Source organism: Geotrypetes seraphini, chromosome 14 (genome assembly GCF_902459505.1).
Source record: "Geotrypetes seraphini chromosome 14, aGeoSer1.1, whole genome shotgun sequence".
Lineage (NCBI taxonomy): Eukaryota > Metazoa > Chordata > Amphibia > Gymnophiona > Dermophiidae > Geotrypetes > Geotrypetes seraphini.
This window is the reverse complement of record NC_047097.1, coordinates 39,414,581-39,431,310: the sequence shown is the minus strand read 5'-3', so window position 1 is coordinate 39,431,310 and position 16,730 is coordinate 39,414,581. Positions and strand designations below refer to the sequence as shown.

Sequence of the window (16,730 nt, the reverse complement as noted above, 5' to 3'; positions counted from 1 at the left end):
CTCGCGGGGACGGGTGGGGACGGAGGGGATTCCTCGCGGGGACGGGTGGGGACGGAGGGATTCCTCACGGGGACGGGTGGGGACGGAGGGATTCCTCACGGGGACGGGTGGGGATGGGTGGGATTTTGGCGGGGACGGGTGGGGACGGGTGGGATTTCTGTCCCCGCGCAACTCTCTAGTCAGACTCCCTAGGTGTTGGCTGAAATAAGTATTACTTACTTTTTAAACTATACACTATGACACTGAGAATGTTTAGTGTGAAGGAAATATTTATTTCTTAAACCATTGATATAAAAACTATAAAAAAAAAATAATATATATATATATATATAAAAAACAACTAAAAACAGCAGTGAAATAACAAAAAGTGACAGCCAATGATGAAGCACCACAATATGCTTCCCGCTATAGAAAACATTATATGCGGTGGAGTGGTGGGGCTAGGTGTCCTTTTTGAATTTAGTATAAGCGATTAAAATCGTACATTGATCCAGACGTACTTTTGAACATTTATTGATAGTAATTTCTATTTAAAGCATACATTGGGGTGCCCGATGATGGTGTGTAGGCGGGGGAATATTTGCCTCTGTCTGTTAATGTGAAGTGCTGGAGTACTTCTCCCTTCGCTGTTCCTTCACACTGAGGGCACCCTATCACGTTTATATTTATTATCATTATTTTAGAATTATCACGCTATATTTGCGTTGTGCTTACAGGGGATTTCGGTCATTGAGTTACCACTCTTTGAACCTTGTTGACTAGCTCACACTTATTAAGGCAGCAAGGCTTCATCCTTGCTTTGGTTCTTAAGCTCAAAAAGCTTCTGGTTGGTGGTTGTATCTAGAGAATGACACGGGGAAAAAAATCTGTCCCCATCACCGTCCCGTCCCCGGCCCACCATCCTCTGCACCGCCCCGTCACCGCCGTTCCCGTCACCGCCATCCCTTTCACTGCCCCGTCACCGCCACTGCCATCCCATTTACCGCCCCGTCACCATCCCCGCAGCATCCATATATTTATTTATTCGATTTTATATTGGTGCATTAAAATTATAAGTAAGATAGGTACTTAGAAATTCCCTTACTGTCCCGAAGGCTCACAATCTAACTAAAGTACCAGGAAAAATGACAATTAGAAGAGTAATAAAGAAAGAAAATAGAGCTAAAGGAGAAAAATAAGAAAATAAACATACTAATAAGATTACAATGATCTAAAGGATTAGTACTGTAATATTTAACTTATTCCTTTCTTATAAATCAAAGTTCCTGCTGCTGAACTAGAGAAAGAGATGTTCAGCTGGCAGGGCTTTGTTTATAAATGTTTATGAACACAACTAATATACTACTTTATCCTAAAGCAAAGAATAAATAATTAAATAGAATTTTTTTTTCTACCTTTGTTTGGTTTCTGCTTTCCACATCTTCTCATTCAATTCCTTCCATCCACTGTGTGTCTTCTCTCTGCGTCTTCCATTTGCTGTTACTGTGCCTCTCCCTTCACCCCCCCCCAATTGGTCTAGCACCCAGCAACAATAATGAGAAAATCTCTTTGAATACTCTGCCGTGTAAGTAAAAACATTTTTTACATTTGACCCCACATTTATTTTAAAAACTTATAGCCTGTTACATCCTCCATTTTTGTGCAGGGTACAATTACAGTAAACATTCATAGTAATACACTAACCCACCCACCTTTTTACCAAGCTACAGTAGCGGATGCAACGTAGCAAATGGTTCAATACTTATTAAATTCCTATGGGCGTTGGAGCGATTACTGTAGCAGCAGTTGCTACCATGGCTTTGTAAAAGGAGCTCTAAATTACATGACAAGACCTAATTAAAAAAAAATAAAATAAAAATAATAACACTGGTTTTTACTAAATGGCAGTGGAGTTTCTTACTGTGGGCCAGCAAATGTGCTCCTCCAACACTCATAAGAATTGAATGAGCATCGAAGCATTTACATTACTAGCCAATGGTAAAAAGCTCCAACGTGGTTTAGTACCAGGAGCCCTAAATAAATACAGATTGCAGATGTAAAATCACTGATAGCTACATTCAAACAGAACTGTTTTCGAGAGTTTTCTAAATTGCAAAACCCCAGAAAGATAGGCATCATCCATTGGCAAAGCATTCCACAAACATACGTCTTGGATTAAGAACATTAATCATTGATTTAGCAAAAGTTTTAGTGCAAAAGCTGTACCTATCAAATTTTTTGCTTATCAATCAATTTCCTTAATTTTTAAGATAAAAATTATCTTATCTATATCAGGTTGGTTTTATAATTTCCCTTTGTTGTTATTTTTAGTCTATTTAAAATGCTTTCTCAGACTGTTTAATTTGAACGCCCCATTAAACTGCAGTTCTTTTAGAATTTGTGTAATGGATTCTTTAATAAATTTATAGTGACCTCCTATGCCTCCCTCCCTTGGAGATATGCAGCTTTTGGTGAGATTTGTACTATTTATTTTAAACAAGGCGTTGTGCTCAGAACTTGATTTGAGGAGTTTTATATAGTTCCCTAGTCCACATACACAGGACACTGCTTCATTTAAACTAGCCTTCGCTGGGTTCAGCAGCCCCCACCCACCCGATCGCAGTGTTTATCCAGCTTCCTCTCTCCACCTCACCTTAGTTTGCAGGCTTTCTTTTTCAGCAACCTGCGCAGCTGCTCAGTGTTCAATCTTCTGCTCTGCTGCAACTTCCTGTTTCCGGTTGCATCAGAGAAGGTTGAATACTGAGCAGCCACGCGTGCGCGGCTCTTTGAAAGCGTGCGGGTCGTCAAAAAAGAAAGCCTGCAAACTAAGGTGAGGTGGAGAGAAGAAACTGGATAAACGATCGATCAGGCGGGTGGGGCTGCGGGCACCGCGCGATCCTTGATGCCTCACTGCGGAGACAAGACCATTCACCACTCCACGGAGTGGTGAATGGCCTTGTCCCCGTCCCCATAGCGATTGCTATTTTTCTTTCCCCGTTTCGGCGGGTTACCCGTGGCTAAACGTGGCTAGCCGCGGGTAACCGCAACCGTGTCATTCTCTAGTTGTATCCAAATAAATCCTATCCTATACATTACTAGTATTACTGTACTTATCATTTCTATAGTGCTGCCAGACATACGCAACACTGTACATTAAACATGTAAGAGACAATCCCTACTTGATAAAAGCTGACAACTTAATCAAAACAAAGCAAATAGGGATTAGGGAACTTCTCATAGAGGGAATGATAAAACAGATATGGGTACTCTGTAAATTACATAATTTTTGGATACGCCCATACGCTGCATTTACATACTAAGCAAGTTACACGTTAAAGTCATAGAATACCTCATAGTGTCCAACTAGCTCTTATGCACATAATTGGATGGTCTTGTGGACGAGTGGGCTAACCCTAAATTTGACGATTTGCGGCTTTTTGGATCTAGTGCATCAAGATATCAATATTTACCTATCAATATTTACCTATTAATAAGTGGATTAAGCTAAAAGCCAATTGATTTTGCAGATTTTTGCACTTAATTGAATGGGCTGTCCCCACTAGCCACATGGATAAGTGAAAAAATGGTTAGCCCATTTGTCCATAAGATCATACAATTGTTACCATCACATGCATAAGTGCTTGTATTCTATAATTTACACATGCAAATTGACGCTTAATTTTAGGTGACCTGTTATAGAAGGGGGGAATATGCCTAAAAATCAGTAGGAATGTCTGGTCTTGGAGTAAACTGGAATTTAGGAGGAATGGGATGTCTTTTATTGAATCCATCTATGAAAAATCAAAACATGTTATAGTACATGAGATTTTGAGGCTCCTATCTTCAGATATATCAATATTTTTAAACATTTACAGCATATATGAAGTGGTGACAAGGTTGTTTCTGTACCTGCAGAGTCTGAATTACAAGATCTTTCTGAAGTACTGGAGGTGCTGTCTGCCTCTGAGCTCAAATTGCTGGCAAAGGCCTTTCACCTGGCAAACCCCAATGGGCAAAAGCAGCAGCTGGTAGAAGGTTTCCTCCAGCTGGCCAAGCAACGCTCTGTTTTCAGCCTGGGCAAGACACAGCCTGGCATAGGGGCAGTGATCCTTAAAAGGTGATCTTTTAAATTTTTAATAAAATTCATTAGTTCTCTATCGGTAAAACAAGATTTGAGCAAGTTAGCACTGGCCATTATAAGCACTACCAGGATGCTATTAGGGCCTGATTCTGTGTAGGATGCCTGAGCGGCTTTTGAGAATCGCATCTTAACTGCCTCGATTCTCTAACCGGCATGCATGTCACAGGTGCCATTTAGAGAATCTCATTGCCACTGAGCTGATTGCGGCAAGGGAATCTTCCTTCTGTGATCAGTTGAGCGGCAGTGTCAGGGAACCCCACCGCAAGTCGGCCAGCAGGAGGGATGCCCACTCTCTCCTGCTGCCACCCCCTCACTGGCTGCGGCAGGAGCGATGCCCACACTCTCCTGCCAGAACCCTTGAAACAACCCTTGGCAGGAGGGATGCCCAATCCCTTCACAAACCCCAAAACAATCCCCAGCTGGAGGGATGCCCACTCCATCCTACCGGCATCCCCTCCAAATTCCCTACCCCCCCTCGTATCTTTATCAACAAGGCTGGCTGGAGGGATGTCTACTCTTTCTGGCTGGCAGGCCTGCCTCTTCAGAATGGCAGGCCTTCCCTTTCTCGGTGCATCCTGGGATGATCCAGGAGGGGCCTAAGGCCCTGATTGACCCAGGCTTTAAGCACCTGGGCCAAATGGAGTCTTAGGCCTCTTTCCAAGGGCATTCTGGGAAGCACTGGGAGTGGCCTAAGACTGGCCAGATACCTAAAGCCACTCCCATGGGAAGAGGCGGGCGTGCCTGCCAGAGGGAGTAGGCATCCCTCTGGCTGACCTTGCTGATAAAGGTATGGGGAAGGGTCAGGGTTTCGGGGTGGGGGGGGTCATGTGTTCGTGGGGGGTGCCAGCAGGAGGGAGTGGGCATCCCTTCTGTTGGGGATGCTGGGGGGGTTTGGGCATCTCTCCTGCTGCGGACAGTGTGGGGGTTCGAGGTTTGTGGTGGGAGGGAGTAGGTATCCTTCCTGCCGGCTGACTTGCGATGTGGTTCGGGGGTTCCCTGCTGTTGCCGTTCAACTGATCTCAGCAGGGATCATTTCTGGTGCCGCTTAAGCTCACTTAAGGCCAATTCTGGATGAAACCATGCCTAGCCATGGGTGAGCTTAAGCATCCCTAGGCACCTCCTTGCACCTGCATTGATGCCTACAGTGTAGGCGGCCTGCCTCGTGGTGGTGTTTTTTTTTTTAGAAAACGTGTGTCCTGCCTACCACCGCCTACAATCAGAACGTTGTTTATAGAATTTAGCCCTTAGTGTATCACATCATGTGGATTTTCAGGAATTTTGGTTTGGAGAAGATTAGCGTTGATAAATTATTTAATCAAATTAATTACAGTATTTGCATTGACAGAGAGACCATTTTACCTTTATCTTAACATTTCTGAACTAAGTATGAGATTATTAAAAAAAAAAAAAAAAAAAAAAGACAGCAAGGCCATCCAAAAAATGTAAAAAAAATAAAAATCCAGTTACTACAAAGTTGCAACAAAATGTATTAGTGAGACGAGCAGATCAAAGTATAGAGAAGACTAACCCTACTGTAGGTAACTCTTGTGCAAGTATTTCCAGACTGCTGGTGTCCTGGTTTGGGTAATCTGCTTTCAAACAAATAGATAATGATCTGATGTCACTCTCCATCTATGCAGACAAGGATTTGCAACCAAAAAGTAAATTAAGGCTTATACCAGTGATTCCCAAACCAGCCTGCGGGAACCCCAGAAAGTTTTTTTTAGGATATCCACAATGAATATTAATGAGATTTGATTTTGCATACTAAGGAGGCAGTGTGTGCAAATCAGTTTCTTGAAAATTCATTGTGGATCCTGAAAACAATGACTGACTGGGGTTCATCTAGGTTAGGTTTGGGAATCACTGGCTTGCACTTTCCTTTTCCCTTTCTCTCACCTGCAGTGGATAGTTAACATCCCTTCCAAATATGGGTTGGTGAAAATATTTAATGGGATATTTTGTCCGCCTTCAGAAGAGAATTACCTAAGGTGGTATAAAATAGTTATTATAGAGAGACACATTTAAAAAAGGCAAGACAAAGAAAAGCATTCAGATGTTACAAATATGTCCATAAAGCTCAATACATATACAGTATTTTTCTGCAGATAAAACCTCTGTATATCTGTGTGTAAGAAATCCTCATAAGTGGTAACTGGTTGAAATCCCACCCTCAGTAGACTTACAATATAAACAGAGAAATTATTTTTGTGAAATAATATGTAGCGTAAAAGTAAGACTTTTTTCCTCTGTGTTTGACTTCAACTTTAAATATTCATAGACCTGTGAAAAGTTTGAGGTTGTCTGGAAAAGGACTGCTTGATGGTGCTTTCTGTTAAGCAAGAGAGACTGAATGTATAGAGGAAACAATTTTCATGATTGTTGGTCCAGTATTTTGGAATTTATTACCACAACAACTAAGACAGATTGACGTAATCACTAATTTTGGAAGCAAGCGGAGGCTTTTCTTTTCTCGTAAGCCTATTCATGATTATTGACTTGCAGGCTCTAGATTATAACTCAGTAAACTGATTGTAAATGTATATTTTATTGTATTATGATTTTTGTTGTATGTTGGTTGTAAGCTGCCAAGAATGGTAGATGGTGTGGAGTAGAATTTTTTTTTTAAATAAATAATACAGGTAACTAAAATGTTCAAAACATGCTCCTTACCCCTGGATCTAGTTGTACTGAAAACTCATCGGAATATTCTATAGTGCAGCCCAAAGAACAAATTCATCAGCATAAGCAGGATATCTCATTTTAAAACAGACATGTTCATTACATTGACCAGATGATTTTCTGCTGAACATATCACTCATTTGGAAACATCTTGCAGGCTAATGGGGAAGTTTTGCCTTGGCATGATGTCAATATCTGGATATTTTTTGAAAGTTATTGGGATAATATCCAGCTGCTTAAATGATCAAAAAGCTAGATATTATCTGGATAAAAAGAAGTCAGGTTAGGGGTAGGGAGGATCTGGTGCTGGAACTTATCTGGATAATGGTAATATTCAGCTGCTTTCCACATCTAGGCTTGCTTAATAGCAGGGCTGAATTTATCTGAGTTGTATTGGCAAAGTCCATGCGGGTTATCTGGGTGATGATACTAAGGGCTCCTTTTACAAAGGTGTGCTAGCGTTTTTACCGCATGCACCGGATTAGCTCGCACTATAGCGTGTGCTACCTGAAAAACTACCGCCTGCTCAAGAGGAGGCGGTAGCGGCTAGCGCGCGGGGCATTTTAGCGCACGCTATTCTGCGCATTAAGGCCCTAGTGCACCTTTGTAAAAGGAGCCCTAAATATAGACTACATGGACTAAGTTAATTACCAGCTGAAAATCTGGCGGCTGTTTTTATAGTATGAAAATCAAGCAACTGAAAGTAAATTGTTATATCTGGTAAAGCGTGATTCGGAAAGTATGAAGAAGTGTGCGTTTTTTAAATTATTGGGATTTGTTAAATCAATTGTCACAGAGAATCTTTTCACAAAGGTGATTTGCTGCATGGAGCAATTATTCAGCAGCCTTTTATTTGATCTATTTTTTTGAAGGTTGCTAATTCCTGTTTGCTTCTTGTCAGGGCTAAGGAATTAACTGGAAGGTGCATTAGAATTTGCCGAGGTCCCCGTGCTGTTTTCTCCCGGGTCTTGCTGCTATTTTCATTGACCAATTCCATGGACGACGAAGAGGCTGCCAGTGGTGGACAAGCTCAACTTTCTACAGTACTCATGGTAAACATGGGCCGTATGACATTCCCCACCTATACCGTGCTGAGGACAGTTAACATTTTCCAGGATAGGGAAGATCTCATCAGGTAAGAGCGCTGGCAAGGAAACATCAAATCCAAATGCACTGGCTAATTCTATTGGTGATTTGTTGCGTTCAGAAAAGATTTAACATAATAACAAAAAAGAGTTGCCATACTGGGACAGACCAAAGGTCCTTCAAGCTTGGTATCCTGTTTCCAACAGTAGCCAATCCAGGTCACAAGAACCTGACAAAATCCCAAAAGAGTAAAACAGATTTTTTGTTGCTTATCCTACAAATAAGCAGTGGCCCAAGTCCATCTTAATGGCTTATAATGGTCTTTTCTTTTAGGAAATTATCTAAACCTTGTAAAGCTAACTGCTTTCGCTACATTCTCTGGCAAGAAATTCCAGAGTTTTTAATCATAAGTTGAGTAAAGAAATATTTTCTCAGGTTTAAATATACTTGTTGCTTCATTGCATGCCTCCTAGTCCTAGTATTTTGGGAAAGAGTAAATAAATGATTCATGTCTACCAGTTCCATTTCACTCAGTAATTTATGCACCTCTATCATATCTCCCCTGAGCCGTGTCTTCTCCAAGCTGCAGAGCCTTAGCTACTTTAGCCTTTCCTCTTAGGGAAGTTGTTCCATCCCCTTTATCATTTCATCACCCTTCTCTGTACCTTTTCTAATTCTGTATCTTTTTTGAGATGCGGAGACCAGAATTGTTCACACAGTAGTCAAGGCGCAGTCACACCATGGAGCCATACAAAGGCATAATAGGATTTAGCTTTTTTTCAGTTGTAGCTCAAGGCAAGTTACATTCAGGCTGCTCTTTTAGAATAATGAGTCAAAAATCGTTATTTTAAGAATAAAGAGAGCTACTGGCTCTTCTTTATCTGTTGCCAATTATTTCCCAAGACAAGGAAGTGTATGAATATTTCATGATGCCTAATTTGCATATGATTGACTACTAACCAGTGACAAGGCAGCTTTCAAAATGATTGATGACCTCGCAGTGTGCTTTTACAGCGAGATTACAATTGAACTGGTCTGGTTTGATACCATATTTAAGAAGTGATTATGCATTTTGGGTGTATCCAGGGCATAAAAAAAGCAAGGGTTGTGCTAGATGAAGCACAACCTTCATGAGAAAACCCAACTAAAGTTGTGAATTTCATAAGCTGGAAAATTGCCTGAGAATGAAGTTTGCGGTCAATTTATCAAAAATTAGTTTTTCATATAACATTGTTTTGGGTTTTTTTTTTAAATATATGCTTTAGTTTTGCAATATTTCAAGATCATAGTTTAATGGAAAATATGGAAATTTCTGACTCTTACACCTATTTTGATTCAGAATTTGCTGAAATTGGACTTCTTTAATATGAAAATCCTCAAATTAATGTACTTTGATACTCGAATCCTTGCAAGGGCAAAACGTTTTAACTGTATTAAGATAAAAGGAAGTGGTTTTCACCTATAGCAATGTCTCTCAAATTTGTTTAGCTCTGGCACACTAAACGGAGCAAATGTTTTTTGTGACACATTATAATTGAAATGATAAAATTGCAAAACCATCAAAAAATTATTAAATTTGAGAATTATTTATTTTAAGCTCTTTAAGCTATGTATGGGTAATTGTTAAAACAGTGAAACTAAAGTAGATAGAACAGAATTGCTAATCAAATCAGCAGATGCGCTTGTTTTTGAGTGCAAATTTACTCAAAACATGGCTCAATAGTCACAAGCAAATATGCATTTCATCAACCACCATCTGCAGTCATTCTTATTTTTTCAATTTAATTTTTGTCAGAGCTGAAAATCCAAGTTCGCAAAGATAAGAAGATCCAAACAATAACAAAGCCTTGATTGCATTGTTGCTCAAGTTAGGATAACTACTGCATAAAAAACTAAAACTAAAATTACTTGCTGTTAGTTTTCAAGGACCAATCACGTTAAAGAAAGATGCTTGTCTGGGTGATTGTATCGTTATGCACGCAGATGCTTATAACATGGACAGACTCTTTCATATGTGACATACATGTTATTTTATGAAAGGAATTTTTAGAAAAGTAAAGTAAAGTTCTGGAATATATTCAGGGTACACCACTGTGCCTTGGTACACAGTTTGAGAGTCACTGACCTATAGCTTCCAAATTTAAGCTGCTATATTTAAGTACAAGTTATCAAAAATTTTATATCTGGAGACTTTAGGAGGGTTTTCTCATGCAGGATCACAAATGTGAGTGAAACTGAATGAAAAGTTCAAAAGCAGTTAGGGGGAGACACATTTGTATGGGGGGACAGACATGTTGATGTAATTTGTGACCATTCTGGGGAAAATATGACTAAAGTTATGGATCCAAAATGTTTAGTGGCTAATTTTCATGTCTTGTGTCCAAAAGCAGTCATGTGTTTAACCCTTTCAGGACCATAAGGATCGTAGGCCAATTTTTGTGGTTTTGACGACATTTTTATGGTAAAAAGGGCTTGCAGATGCCAAAAAATTGATTTTTTTTTGTGAAATATCATTATTTTTTTTAAAAAAAATCACACTTCTGGCTTATGGACAGTGTGGCAAGTGAATCTTCTCGTCAATCTGGCAACGACGCTAATGAATGAATGTCGGAACCAGTTTGTTTACATAAAGGCAGTATCATATGGAATCCGTACATATCAAATTTAGAACTGTAGACTATCCCAATCAAAATTGATAGGATTTTAAAGTTATGGGACAAATATGTCCCTTGGTCCTGAAAGGGTTAAACTTCTGTAACTTTTACATTTTTTCCACATAAAAGATGAGGTTTGGACTGTTGTATTATAAAATGTTTGTTGTGATAGAATTCATTAAAATATTTTTTGTTTCTGATGACTTTAGTCATGTTTTCCCAGAGACAGTCACATTTTGTAAAACTAATTAATTTCCATGTAGGAAATAAGGTTAATAATATGATACAAATTACTTTCAATTATAAGCATGGCTTAGCAATCTAAGGAGTTTGAATTGTGTTTATATTTAAAATTGTGTTTCAGTAATGAGGTGCTTGGATTGCAGGGAATTAGAAAAAACTGCAAATAAAAGTTCTCCCTGGACCTGGTAGGTAGAGTGTGTGCAGGTGTTGTCTTTTGTAGCTAACTAGCACTGGGGTTTACAGCCATCAGATGGCAACTGAATTAATGCAAGGCTCTCAGTAAAGCACTATCTCCATGTCAAAAAAACTGTTGTTTCGTTGAACTGCACCTTGATAAAGTAGGCCAGAGCAGAACCCTAAGGTGTTTAAGGGCACAAGACTTAAGTTAAGGGCTCCTTTTACGAAGGAGCGTTAGCGGTTTAACCCACGTAATAGCGCGCGCTAAACTTCCATCCGTGCTAGCCGCTACCTCCTCCTCTTGAGCAGGCAGTAGTAACATAGTAACATAGTAGATGACGGCAGATAAAGACCCGAATGGTCCATCCAGTCTGCCCAACCTGATTCAATTTAAAAATTTTTTTTTTTTTTTTTTTCTTCTTAGCTATTTCTGGGCGAGAATCCAAAGCTTTACCCGGTACTGTGCTTGGGTTCCAACTGCCGAAATCTCTGTTAAGACTTACTCCAGCCCATCTACACCCTCCCAGCCATTGAAGCCCTCCCCTGCCCATCCTCCTCCAAACGGCCATACACAGACACAGACCGTACAAGTCTGCCCAGTAACTGGCCTAGTTCAATCTTTAATATAGTTTAATATAGTTTTCGGCTTAGCGCATGATTAAAAGTCATGCGCGCTAAAGCCGCTAACGTGGCTTCGTGAAAGGAGCCTTAAATGTCTTGGTAATGTTTTTCTGATTAAAATTTTTCACATTGATTTGCTAGCATAGTTCTCTTAATAATAGCTTTCCAACAGGGCTGTCACAAAGGGTGAACAAGCCTGGTGTCAGTAGCCAATCTGATTAGTAGTAATGCAGAGAGAAATGTTTGGCTGAGAAAGACCTCTGATTTCCGTCTACCCTGGAATTTTACAGTTGACTGTGTCCACGATGTTACTCAGTAGAGGTAGCTATAATAATATATTGAAAACTATATTTTCAATATATTGAATAATATATTGAAAACATTATTCTGGTAGAAAGAAATCACACACATTATCTTGACATATTTACAGATAACATGTCCTTTACTGCAGAATGCTAAACAGATTTTATTTACTGTTCTGAAAGTCACTGCTCTATTCTTATACATGTTTTACTAGATATGAAGGGGCCATGCACAAGTTAATTGATATTGCAGCTGCCATGACCAGTGGAAATTGGGAAGAAGCCCATCAATTGTATAAATGTGCAACGAAAGTCTGGCAGGAAGTGAAGAGTCATCCATGTCTCAGGTAATAGAAAGCCCGAAGCCAGGAAGGAAAAATAATCAGCCTGTAGATGGCTATCTTTGCAGAAAGAGGATCTCACAATTTATTCCAGTTATTCCTTTTACTACTCTGTCTTTTCAGTGGAGTTCATTTGTAAATTGTTTATCTTATTTCTAAGTGGATAACTATTGCGAGATACCTACAGTGTCAGCTCATGAGGGAGGCCATACATGGGACAAAGCCCGTCTCGCAGAATAGCTCCAGCCAGCCATAGCAATAAAGGTCTGATATTCAAACCAAACTGATATTTGATGAAGCTTTACAGTGCCTCTCTGGTGGTCATTGTACAGGTAGTTCTATAAATGGAGGCCTCCTAAAGGTGTCCCAGTGCAGTTGGTCCCTAGTCTATTACAGCATCTGGGTCCAAGATTGTATTCTAGAATGCTAGTGATGCCCGGTATTGGCACGCCTTACATTTAGGCACATGTAATTATACCAGCCATATATATATTTATCCCAGGACAAGCAGGCAGCATATTCTTAACACATGGGTGACGTCACCGACGGAGCCCTCGGTACGGACCTTTTTAACTAGAAGTTTCTAGTTGGCCGCACCGCGCGTGCGCGAGTGCCTTCCCGCCCGACGGAGGAGTGCGTGGTCCCATTTTTTTATCTTCCTTTACCTTCGGGTTTCCTTTTTCTTTGCTTTGTAAAAAAAAAAAAAAAAAAAAACTTTGCTTTTTTTCCCCTTTTTTCGTTTTGCCCCGGCGGGGCCTGTTGCCATTATACAGGCCTCGGGGTTCGATTTTGCGGAGGCCGTTTTCCCCTTCATGCCCCCGCAGGTCGGTTTTAAAAAGTGCCAGCGGTGTGCACGCCCGATCTCCCTCACTGACCCACACAATTGGTGTTTGCAGTGTTTGGGTCCGGAGCATTGGGCGGACTCCTGCACCCGCTGTGCCACTCTTCAAAAGAGAACCCTTAAAAACCGAAGAATTCAACAAACTCTCCTCTTCGGCACCGGGTCGGCGATGGACTCCTCGACATCGACAGCGGTACCACAGAAATCGGCACCGTCTACCTCGACACCGCCCGACCCCACATCGGCGTCTCTGGCGCCAGGTAAGCCGGCTAAGAAGCCTTCCTCTTCCCTCGAGCGCCCTCCAACTACGGTGGCGACGCCGACCTTGCCGGCATCGCACCGGTCCCGCAAGCGCTCCGCCCCGATCTCGATGAGTGCCTCGTCATCGGCCTCCTCATCGCCGGGGCGTGGAGCGGCATCTAAGGAACCGAAGAAAAAGAAAGCGGTTCCGATGCCACCCCTAGATGACCGTATCTCGGCCATCTTAAAGGTTCAACTCCAGGAACAGTTACAGCAGCAACTCGAGCACCTGTTGCCCACTATCCTGGCACCGCTACTTCCGGTACCAGACCGGCCCGAGCCCCGTACCGAACCCCCGGTATCCACCCCTTCGGTACCCATCAACACCTCCATGCCGATTCTTTCGGCTGAGCAGCTTCATACCCATCCAGTGGTTCACTCCCATACCACATCAGATCCTTCTCGGCACCAAGCAGTGCGTCATTCTTCCCGGGATCGGGATCGACGCCGGTCTTCCTCTCCTGGTACCGTTTCGGTGCATTCTGGGAAATCTTTATCCAAGACCCGCCATACCGCACCTTCCACCCCGGTGTCTCGACATGCACCAGAAGTCCGGGACCCTGACTTATGGGAGGAAACCCCTCTCGGTACCGAGGAGGATCCCTCCTCATCTGATGAGGACCCGTCGGCACCCGATGCCACCTCCAAACCGGAGCAGTCCTCATTTTCTAAATTTCTGAGGGAGATGTCTGCAGCTCTGTCCCTTCCTTTAGAATCTGACTCAAAGAAGTCTCAAGCCTTCCTGGAGGCTTTGGATTTCGAACAACCTCCTAAAGAGTTCCTCAAGCTCCCCGTGCATGACATCCTACGGGAGACCTTTTACAAAAACTTGGAGACTCCCCTTACGGTACCGGGGGCTCCACGTAAACTGGACAACCTCTATCGAGTCATCCCTATCCCAGGGTTCGACAAGTCTCAATTGCCCCATGAGTCCCTTCTTGTTGAATCCACCTTGAAAAAGACTCAGGGCTCAAGTGTCTATGCCTCTACCCCTCCTGGCAGAGAGGGTAAGACCATGGACAAGTTTGGCAAGAGGCTCTACCAGAATGCCATGCTGGCCAACAGGGCGAACAACTATTCCTTCCATTTTTCGTTCTATATGAAACATTTGGTCCAACAGCTGTCTGCCCTTCAAAAGTACCTGCCGGAGCGCAAGGTCCCACTGTTCCAGCAGCACATCTCTGGCCTTCTTCAGTTGCGCAAGTTTATGGTCCGCTCGATATACGACTCTTTCGAGCTCACCTCCCGTGCCTCCGCCATGGCCGTTGCCATGCGCCGCTTGGCCTGGCTGAGAGTCTCCGACCTGGACATCAACCACCAGGATCGTCTAGCCAATGCCCCCTGTCTCGGGGATGAGCTTTTTGGAGAGTCACTGGATTCCACCACCCAGAAACTCTCCGCCCATGAAACAAGGTGGGACACCCTGATCAAACCAAAAAAGAAGGCTCCGCCTGCCCGACCTTATCGACCTCAGTCGTCTTATCAGCGCAGGTTCTCAGCCAGGCCACTCAATCCGCCTCCTCAACAGCCTCGGCGGCCCCGTCAACAGCAGCACCATGCCCAGGCTCGTTCTCAGACCACTCAACCCTCCAAGCCTCTTCAGCCTGCTAAGCAATCGCAGCCCTTTTGACTCTTCTCTCCAGGGCATAGCCAGTCATCCACCCTTGCTACCTCTTCCACAACCAATCGGAGGTCGTCTCACCATATTCTCCAGCCGTTGGGAGGTCATCACATCGGACCAGTGGGTCCTCAACATCATCCGCCACGGCTACTCTCTCAACTTCCAGACTCTTCCACCGGACAACCTTCCCGTAGAGTCTGCTTCACACTCATCTCAAACCCCCCTCCTCCTGAGGGAGGTTCAATCCCTCCTCCTTCTCAATGCCATCGAAGAAGTACCTCCAGATCAAAGGGGTCAGGGATTCTACTCCCGCTACTTCCTGGTTCCCAAAAAGACGGGAGACCTCCGTCCCATTCTCGATCTCAGGGACCTCAACAAGTGTCTGGTCAAGGAGAAGTTCAGAATGCTCTCCCTTGCCACGCTCTACCCTCTTCTTTCTCAACACGACTGGCTATGTTCCCTGGACCTCAAAGAGGCCTACACTCACATCTCCATCAATCAGAATTCTCGCCGCTACCTGCGGTTCCAGGTGCTGCACCACCACTATCAGTACAAGGTGCTACCGATCGGCCTCGCTTCCTCACCCAGGGTCTTCACCAAGTGCCTCATAGTGGTGGCGGCCTTCCTCAGGTCTCACAACCTCCAGGTGTTCCCCTATTTGGACGATTGGTTGGTGAAAGCACCTACGTCTCAACTTGCGCTACAGGCTACTCATCACACCATCTCTCTCCTCCACCTCCTGGGGTTCGAGATCAACTACCCCAAGTCGCATCTGCTTCCCACCCAGCGACTTCAGCTCATTGGAGCAGTTCTGGACACCACACTGATGAGGGCTTTTCTCCCCTCCGATCTTCAGCGGACCCTGCTCCACCTCTGTCGTCAGGTGCTTATGCATCCCTCCATTCCTGCCCGACAGATGATGGTCCTCCTGGGTCACATGGCCTCGACGGTACATGTCCTTCCTCTGGCACGTCTCCACCTTCGCACGCCTCAGTGGACTCTCGCCAACCAATGGTCACAGACTACGGATCTTCTTTCTCATCCCATCTCTGTGACATCATCTCTTCAGCAATCTCTCCAATGGTGGTTGAACTCCTCAAATCTTTCCAGGGGTCTACTTTTTCATCTACCCCCTCACTCTATGATCATCACCACGGATGCATCCCCCTATGCGTGGGGAGCTCACCTAGGAGATTTACGCACCCAGGGACTTTGGACCCCACAGGAGCGTCGTCATCACATCAATTTCCTGGAACTCAGAGCCATGTTCTACGCCCTCAAGGCTTTCCAACATCTTCTCTGCCCTCAGGTTCTCCTCCTGTGCACAGACAATCAAGTCGCCATGTACTACATAAACAAACAAGGCGGCACCGGATCTCGCCCCCTTTGTTTGGAGGCTCTACGCATCTGGACCTGGGCCACGGACCGCAATCTCTTCCTCAGGGCGGTCTATATCCAGGGCGAACAGAACTCCCTGGCCGACAATCTCAGCCGCATCCTTCAACCTCACGAGTGGACGTTGGACCCTCCGACTCTACTCTCCATCTTTGCTCGATGGGGCACTCCGCAGGTGGACCTCTTTGCAGCACCTCACAATCATCAGCTGCCCCTCTTCTGCTCCAGACTCTTCTCTCCTCACCGTCTGGCACCGGATGCATTCCTACTCGACTGGAGGGACCGATTCCTATATGCCTTCCCTCCACTTCCTCTGATGTTGCGGACCTTGTCCAAGCTCCGCAAGG

The 16,730-nt window shown here is 43.6% G+C and overlaps 1 protein-coding gene across 3 annotated transcripts in view; it reads left to right on the top strand.

Annotated features, from left to right (window-relative positions):
- The window catches only part of FAN1 (FANCD2 and FANCI associated nuclease 1), an 84,145-nt gene that overhangs the window by 18,957 nt on the left and 48,458 nt on the right, over positions 1 to 16,730 (top strand). For all 3 annotated transcript variants that reach the window (XM_033920774.1, XM_033920775.1, XM_033920773.1), the window contains exons 4-6: positions 3,895 to 4,096; positions 7,704 to 7,937; positions 12,101 to 12,232. In XM_033920774.1, the coding sequence (XP_033776665.1) occupies positions 3,895 to 4,096; positions 7,704 to 7,937; positions 12,101 to 12,232 (568 nt within the window). The remainder of the gene's footprint in view (positions 1 to 3,894; positions 4,097 to 7,703; positions 7,938 to 12,100; positions 12,233 to 16,730) is intronic.